General features: G+C 37.6%; 1 protein-coding gene across 5 annotated transcripts in view; it reads right to left on the bottom strand.

Annotated features, from left to right (window-relative positions):
* NOL4 (nucleolar protein 4) overlaps positions 1–18704 on the bottom strand; it is a 189326-nt gene that overhangs the window by 45018 nt on the left and 125604 nt on the right. For 4 of the 5 annotated variants that reach the window (XM_071418921.1, XM_071418911.1, XM_071418938.1 and 1 more), the window contains 2 exons: positions 3769–3948; positions 2835–3026 (listed from right to left, as the gene is read on the bottom strand). In XM_071418921.1, coding sequence (XP_071275022.1) covers positions 2835–3026; positions 3769–3948 — 372 coding nt within the window. The remainder of the gene's footprint in view (positions 1–2834; positions 3027–3768; positions 3949–18704) is intronic. The other variant, XM_071418929.1, reaches the window with a different exon arrangement.

Genomic DNA, 18704 nt, shown 5'->3' on the forward strand with positions numbered 1-18704 from the left:
CATGAGACTGAGCCTTTTTTATTGCCTCAAAGCTAGAACTGGCCTGTTATGCAGCAAGAACTGTCATTGGGATTACAGGCAGCAAATTACTGACAGAATCAGGCTCCAGGCTTGCTTTTTCATCTTTTTCATGCAGTTTTACACTAATTTAACACAGTGTTTACATTTTCTCTTCACTTTCCAGTATGATGCTGTAGATAACTGCACAGTTCCACACCCAGTCTGAACTGTCATATGCCATAAAAGAGAATATTCTCTTTTTCTCGTGCAACTAAATGGTCAAAATGTAGCATTTTTGAACCTGAACAAAATAAAAAACTTGTATTTAACATGTGTATAACAAAAGACATCTCCCATGGAGGTTATTATCTGACATCCTATTTAATATAACAATGGTACTGGTACTGATATTGAGTAGATCATTATTCTGGTTTGCTGTATTTGAGGGTAGCCCCTTATTCAAAACAACACCATCATGTCCCTTCATGATTGTTTTGAACAAATGTTATTATCCAGAAAAGGTGTTTCTTCTCCATTACCAAAATGGTAAGGATGTTTAAAACAATCAAGTAGTCAAGATTAAAACAATCAATGCCTCTGTCCATGGTAGCATTTTTAAAAATGCCTATAATCAAGAGATGATGATACAGTAACTTAGAAATCAGAAAATAATTTAAAAACTCAAAGGGATACACACTGAATTTCAGAATTATTCAAGACATACACATAAAATGCTGCTTATTCTCTTAGGAAGCTGATGGGAGCTCCTCTAGAGACTTTGGATAGTCTTTGGCTTGTATTCCTACCTGCAAACAGGGACACAGGACAAATATCCCTTCAGGCCCAAGAGGGCTGCAGTCTTTGGCATGAGTTCCAGTGCCTTGTCACTTCCATTCATGGGTAAAAAGTCAATGTTTTAGAGGGTGATTTGTTTGTTTAAAAGGACATAAAGCCCATCATAAACTCTTATTATAAAACCAGGAACTCTTTCTGAGCTATAAAGATTTCCTGTTTGGATCATATTCCTAATAATCTCTGCTCCTTTTCCCCTTCCAGGAAAAATTTGATCCTGCAACCTTTATTCATATGAAAGTAACATTTGCAAATGTGCACTGAAGTCAAGCCAACCCAGGTCTCATGGATTAAACTGTAGCCCGTTCTTCATATTGCAAAACAGTTGCACAAGTGTTTCAGATGACAAAAATGAGCCAGTTTACATAACTGCTCATCAGCACGAAAAATGATAGTAATAAGGCCATAAATTGGAACAGTGAGGAGACTTGCTAGCATTGGCTAATTTCGGAAGTATTTTCAATTGACAGTACAGCTAAATAAAATATTTGGCTTCATGAAAGCTGAAATTTATGTTGATGAATTATTGTCAGTGAGTAGATGCAATTTCATACTACTTAGTATATTGTAGTAAATATTTATTTTCTATCTGTCCTTTTTTGTTTGTTTGTTTTGGTTTGGTTTGGGTTTTTTTTGTTAGGGCTAAACAATCTGCCATGTACACCACCAGTCAATCTTTGGCATGTCTGGCTGTACAGATGTCCTTTATTCTACCTGTCTTTCTTCATCTGAGCTTCCATTGTTCAGAAACAATGCTATCCCAATGTTTCAAATAATAAAACCATGCCGTTGATTTGAATCCAAAACACACACAAAAATTTACTTTCTGTCTTTGCTTTTGATGTTATCAAATAGTGGTCTTACCCTACAAATAAGCTTGATATTTTGTTCTTAAAACTGTCAGCTACCATCTTAAACAACATATGGTACTCATAAATATTCTGCAAAAAACTGCAGGAAAGAGAAAGACAGAGAGAAAGAGAAAAACAGTAAAATGCAATCATCTCCAATGATTTTAATGTAATCAATGGGTTTGCAGATGATTCATTAAAAAAAAAATGGTATGTTTAATCACTAAATGATATCTGTTTTTAATAATGAAGTGTTTTTGTTGTCATCTTAAGGCCAGAGAGCTAGCTAAGACATTAAACACAAGGTGTGTAGCTATCTAGTTTCTTCTGACTTTCCTCCATTTTGGAAATACAAACGTTTTCTAGAGATAATGAAGCTGCCAGTTAATGAGAAGACTTTATTTACCCATTTTTGTGCTACTGAGTAATAGTAAAATAACAATGTCTGAAAACACTGTCAGTTGTATACCATTATAATCTTCATGAGATTTGGTTCAATAATAACTACTAAACTGTTGGGATGCTCAAATTGTAAGTTTGGCCAAACATGTTTGGTTCACAACCGTTAAATATGTTTTGCACACCTATATATCAACTGAACGATTTCAAAGGAGTAACTTTCACTGATAAGCAACTGGCTAAGGTGTACAAGAAAACACCCAAAGCCAAACCATTGCCACTATGATGTTACTATGCTGGGCATTTTCTTGAGGGTCAATTTTACAGAGCTCACTGGAATCCAGATAGCAGAGGCATTTTAGAGAAAAATCCATCTTACAGCAAGACTTTTCCAGGCAAAAATCTGTAACTGCAACTTATAGTAATAAATAAGTCACTGCATAGTACATAGTTCAGTTTCCCTCCTTATGCCTTGCTTTTTTCTTCTTTTCCTATAGATCCATATTAGTTCATTTTGTGAACTCTACTGTCCTATAGCACTTTTAAATCAAGGGGAATAAATTCAGGAAGAATGAAGGAGGGGAAAAAGAAATCTCTGACCTGGTATTACCAAAAAAAAAAAAAAAAAACCAAACAAAAAATAAAGACGCTAAGATGAAAACAAAATAGTGCCATGGATTTACATATGGGGTTTTGATGGAAACTAGGGCTGGGTTTTAAGTCAAAACTCACCATCTCAAAACCACTTCTTTTCATCCGCCTGCAGGACTTGAGGTAAGTACGTATGCGTTTTCTGGCACGCTCTTGATACTCAGGGAATTGTCGCCTGCATGAGTCAATGATAGCCTGGATCTTTTCTTTGGGCTGCTTAGAGATTGGGACCATTCGGTCCAAGTTTTCATCTACAAACAGCCTGACAAACATCTGTTGGCAAGAGGGAGACAGAGGAGATGGGTTTGGAGGGCAGCTCTCTTCTCTTCCTAGCTTCCTGGCTTGATTACTGATAGGAAGACAGTTTTTGTTTTCTATCCACTGAAGAGCTTTGTAATGGGAAGCCAGAAATATAAAGCAAACAGTTCTTTAAAGGGTTATTTGGGGTGGGGGTGGGTTGGGTTTAAAAAAATAGACAAGAAAAGAAAAGTCTATAGGATACAGAACTTGTGAGATAAACCAGAACAGACTGTGAAAATAGGCACTACTTAAGTTTCATTATTAACAATAAGCTGTGATTGCTAATCATTTTATTGAACTGACTCACATTTTTTTCTTTGTTTGAACAATTGCTTGTGTTTTCATGCATAATTATATACATTGAGAAAGAAATAGAGAACAGCTGACCACTAGAATGGTCTCCTGACAAAACTAGCTACAGCCTCTTTCCATTCAGTGGGTGAACATGCACATCCACACAGCAACACACATGGTCACACATGCACATAGAGAACAAAGCTTTGTTTTCATCACTGGTAAAGATAGCACTCTGCCTCAAAATTCTAAATGAAACACAGCAAATCTGTCGTCTGTTGGCAAGAGTTTAATGTGCATTAAAATAATAATTGAAATAAATCCCGCAAATTAATGTGCCTTTAATATTGTCAGACTTACCCAAAAACAACAATGCAAAAGGAACAGGAGAAGTAAACAAGGTGAGTGCAAGAGGGCTTACGTTAAAAGCTTTCAGTCGCTCAGCTTCTACCCCATCTGATTCATTAACCTTCTCAGGATCTTCTTGCTCGTCATGGTCATCCTCATCCTCATCTCCTCGATTCAGAGACAGATCTTCAGCACCTCTGCCTACACTCTCATTCTTGCCAGAGTCATAGCTTGAATAGCTATGTGCAGGGGACTGAAAATAGAGAAAAAGAATATGCTTGTAAAAATTCTCAGCAAAAATAAGGTCTTACTTATCAAAAAATGCTCAGTAAATATTTCAAGAATTCCATGAATTCTTTTTATTCTTTGTTCAATATAAAGTGCTCCTAATCTTTCCAAGAGCAAACAATGCACAATTATATTAATTTCAGTTCTTTAAAAAATGTGACCAACTGCAAATTCAGTAAATCTATTATCAAATTAATTACCCATAATGACTACAGTTAATATGAAATCTTTGCCATACAGACTTGTGTAAGTACTACCTACAGAAGTTTCCTATAAATACTAACTTTTTTTTTGTATTAATCAAGATGTAAATAAGGGATAGCTGATTTGAACAAAACTCCAAAGAATTAAAATTTAAACATTTCAAGGCAAAGAGGATTTAAGTAGGAAACACTGTTATTCATCCAATGAATATTAAATATTATCAAGAGATGCAAAAATTTATTCAAAATAAGGACATGATTATGTTCTAGTTTCACTTGCAAAACCCCAGAATGGAGATGTGTAGGTTTACATTTTGAATGCTCTCTGAGAATCATGTAGTAAAACCATTTCCTCTTTGAAAATCAGCATTCAGAACTTTCCCCTGAGCAGAAATTCATTTTGTTGGATAAAACAGATGACCATCTCAATAGAGTGTATCCACTTGTAGGACCAAAAAATTTCCTATTACCAAAAGTTAATACAGTGCATTTTCCCTTGCAATATTAAGTCCTCAGCTGACTGTTCCCACTGCATACACTTCAAACTGCAGACCATAAAAAGGCATCAGTAACAGAAAGCCTTCCACAACTTAGCATTCTACAACATAAAAAAGATCAAAGCTTTTCCCCAGCCACACAAACATATCAGAAAGTATCTCCACCAGTCATCAGATTCACATTTAAGTCAATCAGAACAAAATTTTATTTCTATATTTTAATGCTGTAATATTTCAATATTTTTCTCTCTTGCTTCAAAGCATTCTGTAGTCTGAATCAGGTATCACATGACAAATTTCACACACACACACTTTTTTTAGATGCCTCCTCCCTTAATGTCAGCAAAAGTCAGGAGCATATTCCTTCAAATAAAAATATATTTCAAATGGCATGCTTTGAACCACATTCTGAGCTTCCTAAAATTATCTTTATTTCAGGGTATTTCGCCAGCAAGAGAATTAATCTGGACAGTGAGGTAGAAGGGAAAGAAAAACAAAACCATTCATCCGTAAGGTATATTTTTTTGCCTTATAGTCTTACTTCAGCTTCTTCTTTTCCCTTTTCCTGTTTTCATTTCCATCTTTGCTCCTCTGTACACCATCAGAGTGTACAGAGTGTTTTAGAGTACAGAGTGTTTTAGAGTCACTTGCCTTGCCTTAACAGCACTCATGTTTCAAGCCTTCCTTTTTTCTTTATCCTCCCAGACTATATTCTCACAGTACCCATGACCTGGAGTTCCAGTTTTTAATCCCTAATGCTCCTAATATCAGAACTCGCAGTCTTTCCCATCGCCTTCCCTGAGTCTCTTCACTCTTCATTCCCTAGACCCTTACAGGAGATGTAGGAAGAGTGAGAAAACATGAGAACAAACCAGAAGAGCTGGCCTGGGGATAAAAACAGCTTCAACAAGTAGCAAGTTCAGCATCACCCCTTCTGGGGCAAGGAATTAGCCAGGGTTCAAGATGGCAAATGCAAGATGGCATGGGAAGATAAGGCTTGCAAGAGCAGCAAAAAACAAAACTCCAGTTCTTGATACACTGATAGCTTGTCTTGTGAAGATGGTATCTACATTGCTACCCAGTCAGATAAGTTCAGGGTCCATCCTAAAGGAGGTGATGGTTGTGTTTTATCAGAGTGTCTGGCATGTGCAAGCAAAAATGTTTAACTGGGCCAATGGCTACCAGAAGGCCAACAGCTGCAGCCTGGTAGCCTGTAACAAAGGAAACAGTGATTTCCCTTAAACCTAAAGAAATTATCAAAAGATATTTTTTTAAAAAAGAAAGTTACAATGAATTAATTGCTACTTTTGTACAGTGTTATGCAGTAGCAGATCTGACCTATGCTGCAAGACTTGTTCTTCTGTAGTTCTTTGTTTCACCCATCACTACAGCTGCATAGCATGCAGAAGTCTTTGAGATAATCAAAAAGCCATTTCATGTGTTAGGCACCACAAAAAGCATAGAAGCTGCTGCCCTAAAGAAACCTACTAACTGCAATCCTTGTTGTGCAGACACTTGATCTCACATGTGTCATTTCATCAGACTAAATCCAATTAGAGTACTCATGTGCACAAAGTTAAACAGATGCAAAAGTGATTTCAGTATGTACATATGTTTCGGCTGGATGCCAAGATCATAAATTATGCACCAGCATTGAGATTTCCTTTTGTGAAGGAAACAAATTCAGGTCAAAATGGCTTAAGTATATCTTTTAAAAATGCAACAGTCGGGATGGTTTTTTTTGTTTTCAGCTCTGTTTTGTTTTGTTTGGTTATTAAAGAAAGTATTGCATAGAGAGCCCTGCCCAACATCTTCTCTAAAGTTTTTATTTAAACAACAACTTTAGCATCTTAAATGAACTGTGGGGAAAAACAGTCTGAGAAAGTTGCATGGCAGGAATCCATATTTATTCACTGTGAATTTGAAGACTGTGTACAGTACCAGGAAAAAGAGGTGTTTTTCCCCTAGCTGTTTCATTAGCAAACTGAGGAAGAAAAAAAGCTCACTTGGAGTTTGCAAAAGCTCAGTTAAGAACAAAATTTTTACCTTTCTGTACTTCTACATAGATGAATACTGATTCAGAGAAGCAAGAGATGTCTCTCACTTGTGTTGACTCTGCAGTTGTGCAATATTGGAAGTAAATACCAATCTAGCCGGATGGCAACGTGCCTGGGCTCATCTGGCCTTGCTGCTTGACCAAGGTGGTGGTTTCACCTCAGAGACACCTTCTCCCAGCTGGATGCTGCAGCTGGGTGCTTGGGAGAAGTCCAGGCATGCAGGAGCTCAGGTTTACCTCTGGTGGAGAGGCTTCAAGGTGAGGTGAAGGAAAAGGAGTCGGGTTCTGCTGGAGGGTTCCGATCCAGAGCTTCATTCCTGGCACACAGGCCCCTGAATGCAGCAACAGCTCCAACAGAACAAGGGAACTCCGTGGTTGCTGGGTCTTTTTAACCCCAGGGAGAGGGGGAGGGAGGGGTAGAGATCCCACCAACCAGGTAAGGGGGGGGAAGTCTCAGGGGACAACTGACACCTGGATGGCCCAGTGTCCCCAGGGCTGAGAGGCATCTTTTGAACTCTGCCAATCACACTATGCCCTTTCTGGAATGCCAAGACTGATGGACAGCTCTCAGCAGAGGGCAAGGAGAGGGGAAGGGAGGGGTTGTTGGCACACCTGGGGAAAGATCCAGGATGGACAGGCTATTACGTCACACCGCAACAGTGCAAAAGCCAATAAGGATTTCCTTTTGCTACTCTATTAAGTAGCTGCAGTGCTAAACAAGGGGTGGGAGAGCAGAGGACAACTCACAATTCATACACAATACCCAATTTTAGGTCTTGCACTGTCCTTTCAAAAGGCTGCTCCCACCTTAGACAGACAGGAACATGCTCATTCAGATTCCTCCACAGACCTTGACAAATACATTTTCCAGTAAACTAGACTGAAGTCCTGCAGTAAACTAGACTGAAGAAGGGAACTTAGTTAAAATGTTTTGGTTTTGCTTATTTGTTTGTGGATTTGGTTTTTTCTAATATTTGCCAGCCTACTTAAGACAAGAATCAGTTCTTGGTTTCAGCTCACCACCTGAAAGCAAAAACCTTTGTGCTGACACGAAAGTATGAGTGTGGAGGGGAGCATACACATCTCTGTTAATATCAATAAAAGATTACATCTTGGTGGAGTAGAAGCATTAGTAAATGTAGGATGTTTCACAGGTGGACGTTTTGTGCTTAAAAACCGAGGGTTGGAAAAAAAAGTGACAGCAATGAGAAAGTAGTCAGTGAGAACAAATGAAGCCAAGGCCAAAGACAAGATTATTGCCCTCCCCAAACATTTAGATGATTATCCAGCAGTCTTAAAAATACTGAGATGCTGCTATTTATATTGTGACCACTTTGTCCTTACCCTTTTGTTGAAGGTTCAGAGTTCATCATTTTTATTTCTTCCTTGCAATAATAAGTACTAGGCAGTACTGCTTTATCAAAATGAAAGTAAAGGTTCATGCCTAATGACCTGTTTTTAGGAGGTTATAACATGAAATACCAATCTCTTTCTAAGACATTATAAGTTAGCAACAACATTCACCTGAAGTCAAATCATAGAAGAGGAGATCTGGGATGACATCACAGTATCATCTATTTTATATTGCTGCACCAGAACAAGGTCAGATGGCCAATCCTGACCACTGTTTTCCCAGTTTTTATCTTAAGACTTCCAGTGCCAGAGATGTCATACATCCCCCAGACAAACTGCACCAGTGTTTCCCTGTCTTCACAACTATTAAAACATTTTTAAGACCAACCTCTGACTTTCATAAATGTATTAAGCCTATTTCTTTTTCATGTGTCTACCACAGATTGCAATGGAGGAAAGGTGTGGTTTTGGGAGAAGAGACCATTCTCTTCCCTCTTCATGAGACTCTTTCCAACAACTGAGGACTGTTATCACATCCCCTCCCCTCGGTCTTCTCTTCCCAATAAATTCATTTATGCTATGAAACCCATGTTTTTCATGGATATTTTCCATCTGAGTTGAAACCTTCTCAAAGAGCAACTCCCAAAACTCTAAAATGCATTCCATTTGATGTCTTTCTATGAAAAATATATTTCATTATTTTTTGATCAATTTCTAGCACGCTTGCAGCAGAAAAACCTTATCCCTTTATTTGTAGAATACCCCAAAGATGCAAAAGACAGCAGTGCAGAAACCCCACAGTTGCCAACCAAAGTTGTGCTGTTATTTTATGAGGACTAAAGCAGAAGTAATCTGTAACATTTAAAAATATAAAGTCTACCACAGTGCTTCAGTGCCTGCTGGGGTTCAACACTGGTGTATGGTCATTGGACAGGGTTTGGAGGATGACACCACATGAACTCACTGCAGGAAGCTTCTCCCCGCAGAGACTCTTGGCTACCCTGGTGAGTGTACAAAGATGGCACTTGATTACCTAACCAAAACTAATTCAGTGATAGAAAGCTAATTACTGAGGGTGACTATTTGTAATGACCAAAACTGGAAAAATCATGTCTTTCTGACTTTAAAATGCCAACATGGAACAAAAGACACCACCTTTTCAGGGAAAAATGCCTCTGATGGAAGCGTGGCAATTCTTTTTTTTTTTAAACAAAGCTTCATTTTTCACATTTGCATTACATTTTGCATTTACATTTAGTTGGAGACTTTTACATCCATATTTGAGTAGTGTGTAACTCTTTCAGTTAGTTACATCAGACACTCATGAACCACAGAACTCCTGTGAGCAAGAGAGACTTGAGCATTTGAAGAGCTGGCAAGACAGCAGCAGAGGTCTCCATGCTGCATGGAAAGGAAAGGGGTTAGGAGGCAGGCAGAGATGAAAACACTTTACTGGCTCTGCATGATTCTCTTCTAGAAATCTGCCTCCACATCGCTAAAAGTTACTAAATCTTTTTAATGAATACATAAAACCCTATTCGAAAGCTAACACAATTCTGCTTGTTCCCAGTTCTACATCCAGCTCTTTCTTCTTTTTCCTACATTTCAGTATTTCCCTTTCTGCTACTGAATACACAAAAATCTACAATTTCAGCAACTACTCTTGCAAATTATTTGTGCTTTTCGGTATACTTTCCCATGTGCTATTGTGTAGCAAAAATACTTTCATAGAAATTATTCATATGACACAGAAAGGGATTAGAACATTCTGATGACAATGGATTTGATTGATTTTTTCCAAAATTATCAATAAAATTAGAATTTTATTTTAATTTTTTTTTTCACATTTACATTTTTAACCAATTCTACATATGACCAAGTTTTTCAAAAATTCATAAAAACTAGCTTTTGGTAAACTGGTATGAATGAGAAGCATGCCTTTTCTTTGACATATAAAAAAATTATAAAGCTAAGCCTGAAAGGGAAAATTCATGTCCTATAATTTTCCCTTAAAAATATATTTGAAATTAATATTGCATTGTTAGAGTTCCACTTCATTCCTTTGCAAACTGTGAGTACTCCATATAGCAGGGAACTTGCCTACAGGAGGTAGCTGTGTTTCACTTTGGTTTTATTTTTTTTTCATTAAATCTATAATATTTGTAATATAAATAACACATTAGAAAACATTAAATATTTTTGGCATATGCATGCTCTTTTGTTATTGAAATACTTGAAACCATAAAAAAAATCCTAATTTTTTCTCCTCAATTCAAATAGAAGGCAGGAGGCATAACTGAATACTCAGGTTTAGCTATTATCATAAGGAATTTGCTATCAGCTTTTATAGATAGCAGTCCAAGTCTCTATTATTTTGCATTAATAAGCCATTTTCTTTCCACAACCTCTCTTAAATCCTATGCTTTTCTATCTTCCAGACTTTACTGTTACTATCCTTTTTCATGGCCCCTTTAAACCTCCATATCATCACATGTGTGGAACTTTACTGTCCATCTCTTCTTTTCTCATTACAGGGAAGACACTGAATTCCCAAATACAATTCCAGCATCTCCCATTTATTTCAAGATCCAATTAAACTCCTTTTTATAAACTCCTCACATATTTGTTCATCTTACCCATACCTTTGCAACTGACACAATAATTGTCAGCTCTTTTATAAAATTTCACCCTTGACAATGGGAAGGCATCCTTGTGTGCAATTCTGCTATTTGGAGCATGAGGACAACAGCATTTTTATGGGAAGAATGGAGAGCTGAAAGCTAGAGTTTCATAGGTTTTACTCTAAAAAATGTTATCTAACATGTGAAGTGTTAAGTTGTAAAGGACTTTTTTACACAAAACTTCTATTACACTGAAATATTAAAAGATCTTTTTTCTTTGCTCTGTGTTAACAATGTGACTTCCAGAAACAAACTGTTCAGCTATTTTCAACAGGAACTAAGAAATAAAAAGATTCTGCTCTCAAATTATCCTTGGCATGATCTTCTCTCCAGAGTCATTTTTTTTTACAGTAGTCCCTGAGAGAACACTGACTGTTTCTAAGATTATCTGCTTATTCTTTCTCAGTAATTTTCCAATCTATTCCATATTATGTTTGCTTATAATATCCCTTTCAACAGAAGCACATTTATTAGCCAAAAGGAAACTATAAATTACCCAGACACTTTCATTCCAGTGGGTTTATCTGGATAAATAGAAGTTTGGATAATTGAAAGATAAGAAATAATTGAAAGACCATCTGAGACACATACCTTCCTATGCTAGTTTCTCCTTTTAGGTAAAATACAGTCTGCCCTAGGCCTCTCCCCACTGGTATTGACCAATATCAAAATATATCACTTTATCCTAATAGAAACAACCTCAAAAATTAAATAGAGAATAAAAAAAGAAAGGCAACTGAGAATTCTCATTCAATAGAAGAATAAAGTGTATTTACAGGCTATAGTTTAAAGAGCTTCTTTCTAATTTTTCTACAACCAGTCCTTTATTACTTGATTGGGCATCTCCAGGAAAGCTCCTGCTCCTTCCCCAGCCATTCTAAAGGAGGAGAATTTTTGGGGGAATCAGAATATGTATCTCCAAATCACCCTAGTACACCAGTATTGAGAGTACCAGAGCAGAGCTGATTTAACAGAGCAGGAGACTTGCCTACTTCTTAGCTACTAAATAGCTTTTATTTTACAAAGTTGTTTCATTAATGAACTTCAAGAACTCCTGTAACTGATGTAGGAAGACAGGCTTTTTCAACCAAACACTAAAAGAACATATTAATATAACCCCCTATAACTAGTCATATTGCAAAATGTGGCTGCTGTGTCTTTGGAAAAAATACAATGTCCTTTGTGGGAGTTGAAAAGTCGAACTGAAATGGTGACAGACTCAAATAAAAGATTAAATTATTTTTGGCAACATACACTGCTAATTTGAAGCTCTAAAAGGATCTGGCAGAGTTTCTGAGAATTTGAAAAACACAGGTTGCCACATAGGAAAGTTTCATCACAAATTTCTGGATTTCTGCAAACTGTGCTGACAGAGTATTTAAACACTTTCTATAGTACACCCAAAATCAAACCAGACGATCTGAATTAATTTACACCCTTTTAAGATCTTACAGTGCAAAATAAGAATAAGAAAAAGAAAACAACCTTACTTTATTATCAAAGTCAGCAACACCTAATCAGTGAGTTTCCCAGGACAATAATAGCATACTTGGCAGGTAGTATCATAGCTCAGTGAAGCCAAGAGCCTGAGAGAGCCCCACATTGGTTTTGCGCTTTTGGCAAAATCCATCAACCTAAAACTTCTATTGGAAAACTATAATATCCAAGTTTTGGTGAAATTTTGGTCTTTTGCCAAAACTCTTTACAGTTTCCATTCAGATTCCACAGCTTTCCCTTTGTCAGGGTATGGGGGCTTTTATTTTCCTTTTTCAATGAAATAGCAGTGTATGAGGATTAGTGAACGTTTTTCTTATGGAATATATTTCAGTGACTACTATGGTTCACATTACAGGCAGGTAATGAGCATTTCTGAGCAGCAATTCTTTGGTTAATTGTTAGACAACTGGCTGGTAAGAGCTACAAAATATTTTTTTGTAAAAAATTTGTAAAAAACACTGGACTATTAATTTCTTCTCACTCTATTTAAATTGAGAATGAAACTTCAAATGCAGACAACACATTCAGGAAGTCACTAAAATGGAGAACATTTTTAAGACCTGAATATCACAATGACAATTACAATGTAGGTCCCAAGACTCTCGCTCCCCTCTTTGCAGCCTGTCCTAATCTGAGAGAGGTTTAAGATATAAAAATGTCAACAAGGATAAAACAGGCAAGCTCCAACTCTCCAGTGAGGAAACAGCAGAATTCCTGACAAAACCCAGTCTATCCATTAAAGATCCCACTTGCACACCAACAGTGTTACCTCTACTGTTTGAAAATATCTCTGTTTTGCCAGCTTTCAAAACAGAAGTAGTTACTGAATACTGCAATGTCCTCTGAAGTCTTACTTAGGTAAGAAGCTAATATCAGCAAAAACCAGAAGATACAGGAGTGACAGAATTTCTTGAGCAGTAGCTTAAATGTGCTAAGCTTATTGTTTTATTTCTATAATTTTAATTTCTTATCGGTATCTGTATGTAGGGAAATAATGTTGTCATAAATACAGAAGAGTGGAGTTTCTTGTCAATGCAGCATCACTGGATGCTCTGTTTTAATCTTGAGCATATTGCTGCTGGAAAACACAAGAAGAATCCCTTTCCTCACTTTAACAGTAAGGAATAAAGGGAATACAGAGCACATGCAATTCAATGCAACTTAGTCATAGGCCACTTGTACGACATCTACAATTAACTAGAAAGCTGTCATAATTTTTTTTTTCCCATTCTGTGCTATTCTTTATATTCATGCCCTTTGGTTCATTTTCAGCTATTTTTTCCATGTTGCTTTCTCCTAAGTCTTTTCATTCTTTATCTTTGAACTCATTATGCCTTTAGTTCCTTTTTGCTTCAGTCTTTTCTTGATTTCTTCTCTTGTCTTTAATACTATTCCCTTCATTTCTTCCTCCCTAAATTTCTCTCTGCTTCCTCTTGCCATAAATTTAAGCTGTGACATCAAAACAGTTCAATAACCTGTTTTCTTCTTCAGTCCCTAAAATACATAGACCTGTTGGAACGAGTCCAGAAGAGGGACAGCAAGTTGATCACAGGGATGGAGCACTTCTCATATGGGAAAAGACTCAGAAAATTGGGTTTTTTCAACCTGGAAAAGAGAAGGCTTTGGGATGATCCATTTGTGGCCTTCCTGTACCTGAAGGGAGCCTACAAGAAAGATTAAGAAAAACTATTTACAAGGGCATTTAGTGATAGGAAAAGGGAGAATGTAATTAGGAGACAAAGGAGAAAGAAATTAGGATTAGATTTGGTATTGGGAAAAAATTCTGTGAGGTTGGTGAGGCACTGGAAAATGTTTCCCAGAGAAGTTGTGTATGCCCCATCCCTGGAATTGTTCAAGGCCAGGAACAATGCAGTTCTGACTGGTCAAGTGAAAGGTGCTCAGCTCCACAGCAGGGGGGTTGAAAGTAGATGATCTTCAAGGTTCCTTCCAAAGGTCAAGGTTTCCTGATTAAGCCAAATCATTCCATGATTCTACAAAAATATAGGGCTATCTCCTCAAGTCCCAAAGCAATAATATACACTTGGAAACTATGTGTTTATTTGGAAACTATGTGTTTATTTATAAATAACACTCCTTGAATCTATGACTACAGGTGAAGTCTTGCCAAGAATACTATGACCACAGAGAATGTAGAATTTGTACCTGCCCCTTTAATTCACTGTCTTTTTCTTCCTCACAGTCCTTACCGTGGCAGTTTTCTACTCCTTTAATGCAACAAAAAGTTCCCAGGGGGCAAATACATTCACAAATGAAAGAGTTTGAGTTATATCAGGAATCCAGAAGAAAAGACTGATTTTTGGTTGTTGACAATCACCTTGTTCCCCTGTTTCTATTGTATCCTAGAAAAGCTAGAGATGAAAAGTGCACAAGAGGCTTCCAGGTTGTAGAAAGTTTCAAAAGACACTGCTAGAGACTGACAGCAGAGGCAGATGCAGAAATAATAACACAACATCACTGCAGGGTTTGTGTGCTGTAAGCACAGCAGACAAGAGTATCACTTGTTCTCACTAGGTAAAGAGAAAGAAAGCCATGAAGACAAAGGGTGCCTCTGTCCCATCCTTGTCAAGACTCTGGCTATTTGACATCCAGGAACTCAGCAACTCCCTAAAATGTCTGCCTAAGGCCAGGCAGCAGCTGGACTTATTAAACACGTAGTTATATGCTGAGCTGTGCACCTGTATTTTCTAATACAGAAGGACATGCAGCATTTTGTATCCTAACTCATATGAGAAGGATGAACACAGTGCACACAACAAAAGTTGGAAATAACAAGGAACTAGAAGTGATGATTGGGATGAGAGAGGAAAATGGTTTAACAATGGACTTTTCTTGGTGTGCTCTTTCTGAATTCATCATAAGTTCTTCTCTGAGCTGATTTCCTCTTCCTAGTTTGTTCCTACACAATGGCATTTCATAATTTCTCACACCTTTCTCCTTTCCAGTCTGAGCACGGCATAAGTGCAAATAATTGGGAAGGAGATTAATATCAATTGGTGGAAGCAGTGGAGAAGGGAACTCCAACTCATCTGTCTCCATCATTTAGGAGAATTTTAGGCCCTCCCTCCTACAGTTTGTGTTGCTCAGTCACCACAGTCCTATGCCAGAATAGGTGAGAGGAGACAGTCCTGTAACTCTTTTCTTCTGACCAATCATTTACATCTTCAGAAGCACACCTTAAAGGAAAAAACCAACAAAAAAACCCCAGTAACAGTAACATACTGAGAGACAGACTCAGGAAAAAAAGCAAACCAATTGATAAATGACAGGAATGTAACCCAAAATAATCTGCATAGTACTGAACAGCCATTTACAACTGATTATGGTAATAAATGACATATTAAAGACTGTTTTTTCTAGGGGGAAGCTAGGAACACAACAGGAATACAACACAATTTTTTTGCATATGCAAGAGAGGAGCATATTGCCTAGTGAGAAGTATAGGGTACAATTTGAGAATGCTTGTTCTTGCTCTTCCTTTTGGCCTTTTACCTCTATCTGCTTACAGCAGCAATCTTTTGCAAGCTTTAAAAAATTCACTGGAGGTAAATCAGCTGGATTGTCCCAGTATGTAGCCCTGAGAGACAGAGGTTAATGGCCCTAATTATTGTTTAAGGAACAGGTGGGGTGATTTAGAACTTGAGACCAATCAGGAAGGGACAGATGATGACAGAGCTCCTGAGCCAAGGGGGAGGCCTGTTCCTAGTCTGCAATAGTCTGAGTAAGAAGAGGAGCAGCTGAGATGTCTGTAGCTGAAGCTGATGGAATAGATTACTGATTAGTTCCCTACTTATCTACCACAAATAAATCTTAAAGAAATGCATCTCGTAAATCAAGTAAATCTTGTAAGAAAGGCAACTAATTTGACCCCCCCTGTTTAGGGAAGGATAAATAAAACATTTATCATAAGAGTAAGCCAGAGACATTGCTTGAGGTTATCATAGGACAGCAATCATGAGAATGTTGCTTGAGAATTCCTTATAAAGGCAGTTTCTGCCTATTAGCTCTCCAGTTCAATGTATCCTTCAGACTCATGCAAAAAGACCAGGAAGAAACAGAAACAACAAAATAATCTTTCTATTCTAAATCTATGCTGACTGTGCTTCTGTTAAAGACATGGTCTGACATTTTGGGGGCGGGGGATGGAGGACAATATTATGAAAAGCATTAAACCTGACTCCCAGAGGAGGCTGCTCAACAATTGCTGCTCAAACTACTCAGGCAGCCAATTCTAGCAAACAACACAGTTGTGTTGAAGAGCAAATGCTCTTCCCCAGAAGAGTCAGACAGGTCCCTACAAATATCATTCAATATCTCTTTTGGCTGCTAGCTTTCATGGTACCATCCTGAAGAAACCAGAAACCGTCCTGGTAAGCCATAATTTTACCTGCCCAAGATGGTACAAGACTTTCCAGCTTGTACAAACATTAGTACACATTTGATACAAAAGTGAGCTGTTTTGGTTGGTCTGGCCATAAATGAGCCCTGAGATTTTATATGTTGCCTGTTAAACTCTCAGGCTTATGAGAAGAGAATCAGCCAGGTTCCTCCAGGATAGCATGGCATACTGTAAGCTCCCAGAACAGCTGCTGTTTAGAAAGGAAATTGCACTTACCAACTTGATTCCATGCCCCAGTACTCTCTGTGATTTCTTGTAGTGGAATAAACTTTGTTTACTGCAAAATGGTTCTGTCACTTAGTACCTGGAGCTCAGTTAGAGGGAACCATACAGCCATCAAGCAGCACTGAAATTTCCAGGATGATCTAATAGACCTGGTCTGTAAAGGCTCAAACTCATTTACAATAAAAATATTTACCTTCTATTAGGAAAGATAACTTGAGTTGTGAATACTGGGACACTTAGTTACATGCATTCACTTTAACTAACTAAATCACCACCCTGCCATGGAGAATTCCCCTATCAGAGTATAAAGCTGAGTATAAAATCCTATTTGGCAAAACTCCACCTTCACCAAAGACCACAATCAATCCAGCTTCTTGTAGAGGAAGAATTCTGTGATGAAAACCAGCTAGAATTATGCCAGAAAAATTAAATAAATCAGAGCATACAGTGCATTTTCTCATATTGATATCATAACTCAATACCTGACTATGGAGAACTGAACAGCTATAAAAACTGCTTTGTATCATTCTCCAACCCAAATTATATAATCTTCCACATCCTACCACTAAATTCAGGCAAAAGGGATTTGATCTTATGATAAGTCAGCTTATCATATGAAGAGAACTAGCTGAAAAATTTAAATCCGGATCTGAGCTGGACTAAAGTTTTATAGGTTGTTGTCCCTTTCTACTGGTTTTCTTATTTTGTGTGACTACTATTGTATCCTTAGCTTCCACAAATGAAATTTAAAGAACAAAGAGGAAACCAAAATAGAATACATTTTTTAAAATTAAAGGAACTCATGTATAGATCTATTTTTAGAAAGTGACTCCCCTCTCATGGTGCAACTGCCTACACTGGGCACTCATGCGTCTCCTCTTTCACAGAGCCCTACCTGAGCTCAAGGCACACAGTGCTGTGATCTACAGGCTGAGATCCTTCTGAAATATAGAATGTAACTCTCACCTGTTGCATTTTACTAAACTTAAATACAAGAGGCACAGAATTTGAGGGACAGAGGAGTTTTCTGTGAACATCCCTCACCACCGTCACTGGAATTGGCGTTGGTTCTGCTCTGTTGTGCGGCCATGTCACGGATCAGAAAACCTGAGCAGGTTTTATTAATGCCTGAGCAGGAATTAATTTTAAAAACAGAAAGGCAAGGATAACTTAGGTAAAGTTCCTCTTTCCTAGTGTGTACCTGTAGGAGGGCTCTATTGGAACACAAAGATGTGTTCACGTGTGGCATAGGATGCTAATAGCTTTGTTTGCCATTATTAAAAAGTAACACACAAGCAGTGGAAGCATTTAGAAACTGATTTTCTCTGGCAAACATGATCTCTTTGGCTTTGTCAAGAAATTTTGCAACTCCAGTAGTGGTGCTTTTAGATGAATATGATGATATGGATTCAAGCCACTGAATTTTTCTATGTAGTATATGCTTTCAACAGTGTCATAGGAAACAAACAAAATACAAAGACATGACTTGTGCTGGCAGTCACAGCTTACCTCTACAAGTCCTGTAAAGGAGTAGCTTTGATATCTACTCACTGATTCCTACACAGAGATATCCATTATATTATATTTAAACCAGTTTATCTTCAAAAAGTAGACCTGAAGAAACCTGACATCCTAAAGATGTATGTCCTAAATCCCCAAATCTCACCAGTATGCATTCTTCATTTCACTGCACATCTCTCTCACTCTTAGAGGGCAGGACTTTGTGGGTTGTTGAGGGCTGGGAGATCACTCACTGCCCAAGCAGTATCTGCCTCTCTCTTTTTGCTTGCTT

The sequence above is a fragment of the Agelaius tricolor genome, unplaced genomic scaffold (assembly GCF_023055355.1).
Source record: "Agelaius tricolor isolate 1412-34295 unplaced genomic scaffold, bAgeTri1.0.p SCAF_2, whole genome shotgun sequence".
NCBI classification, from domain to species: Eukaryota; Metazoa; Chordata; class Aves; order Passeriformes; family Icteridae; genus Agelaius; species Agelaius tricolor.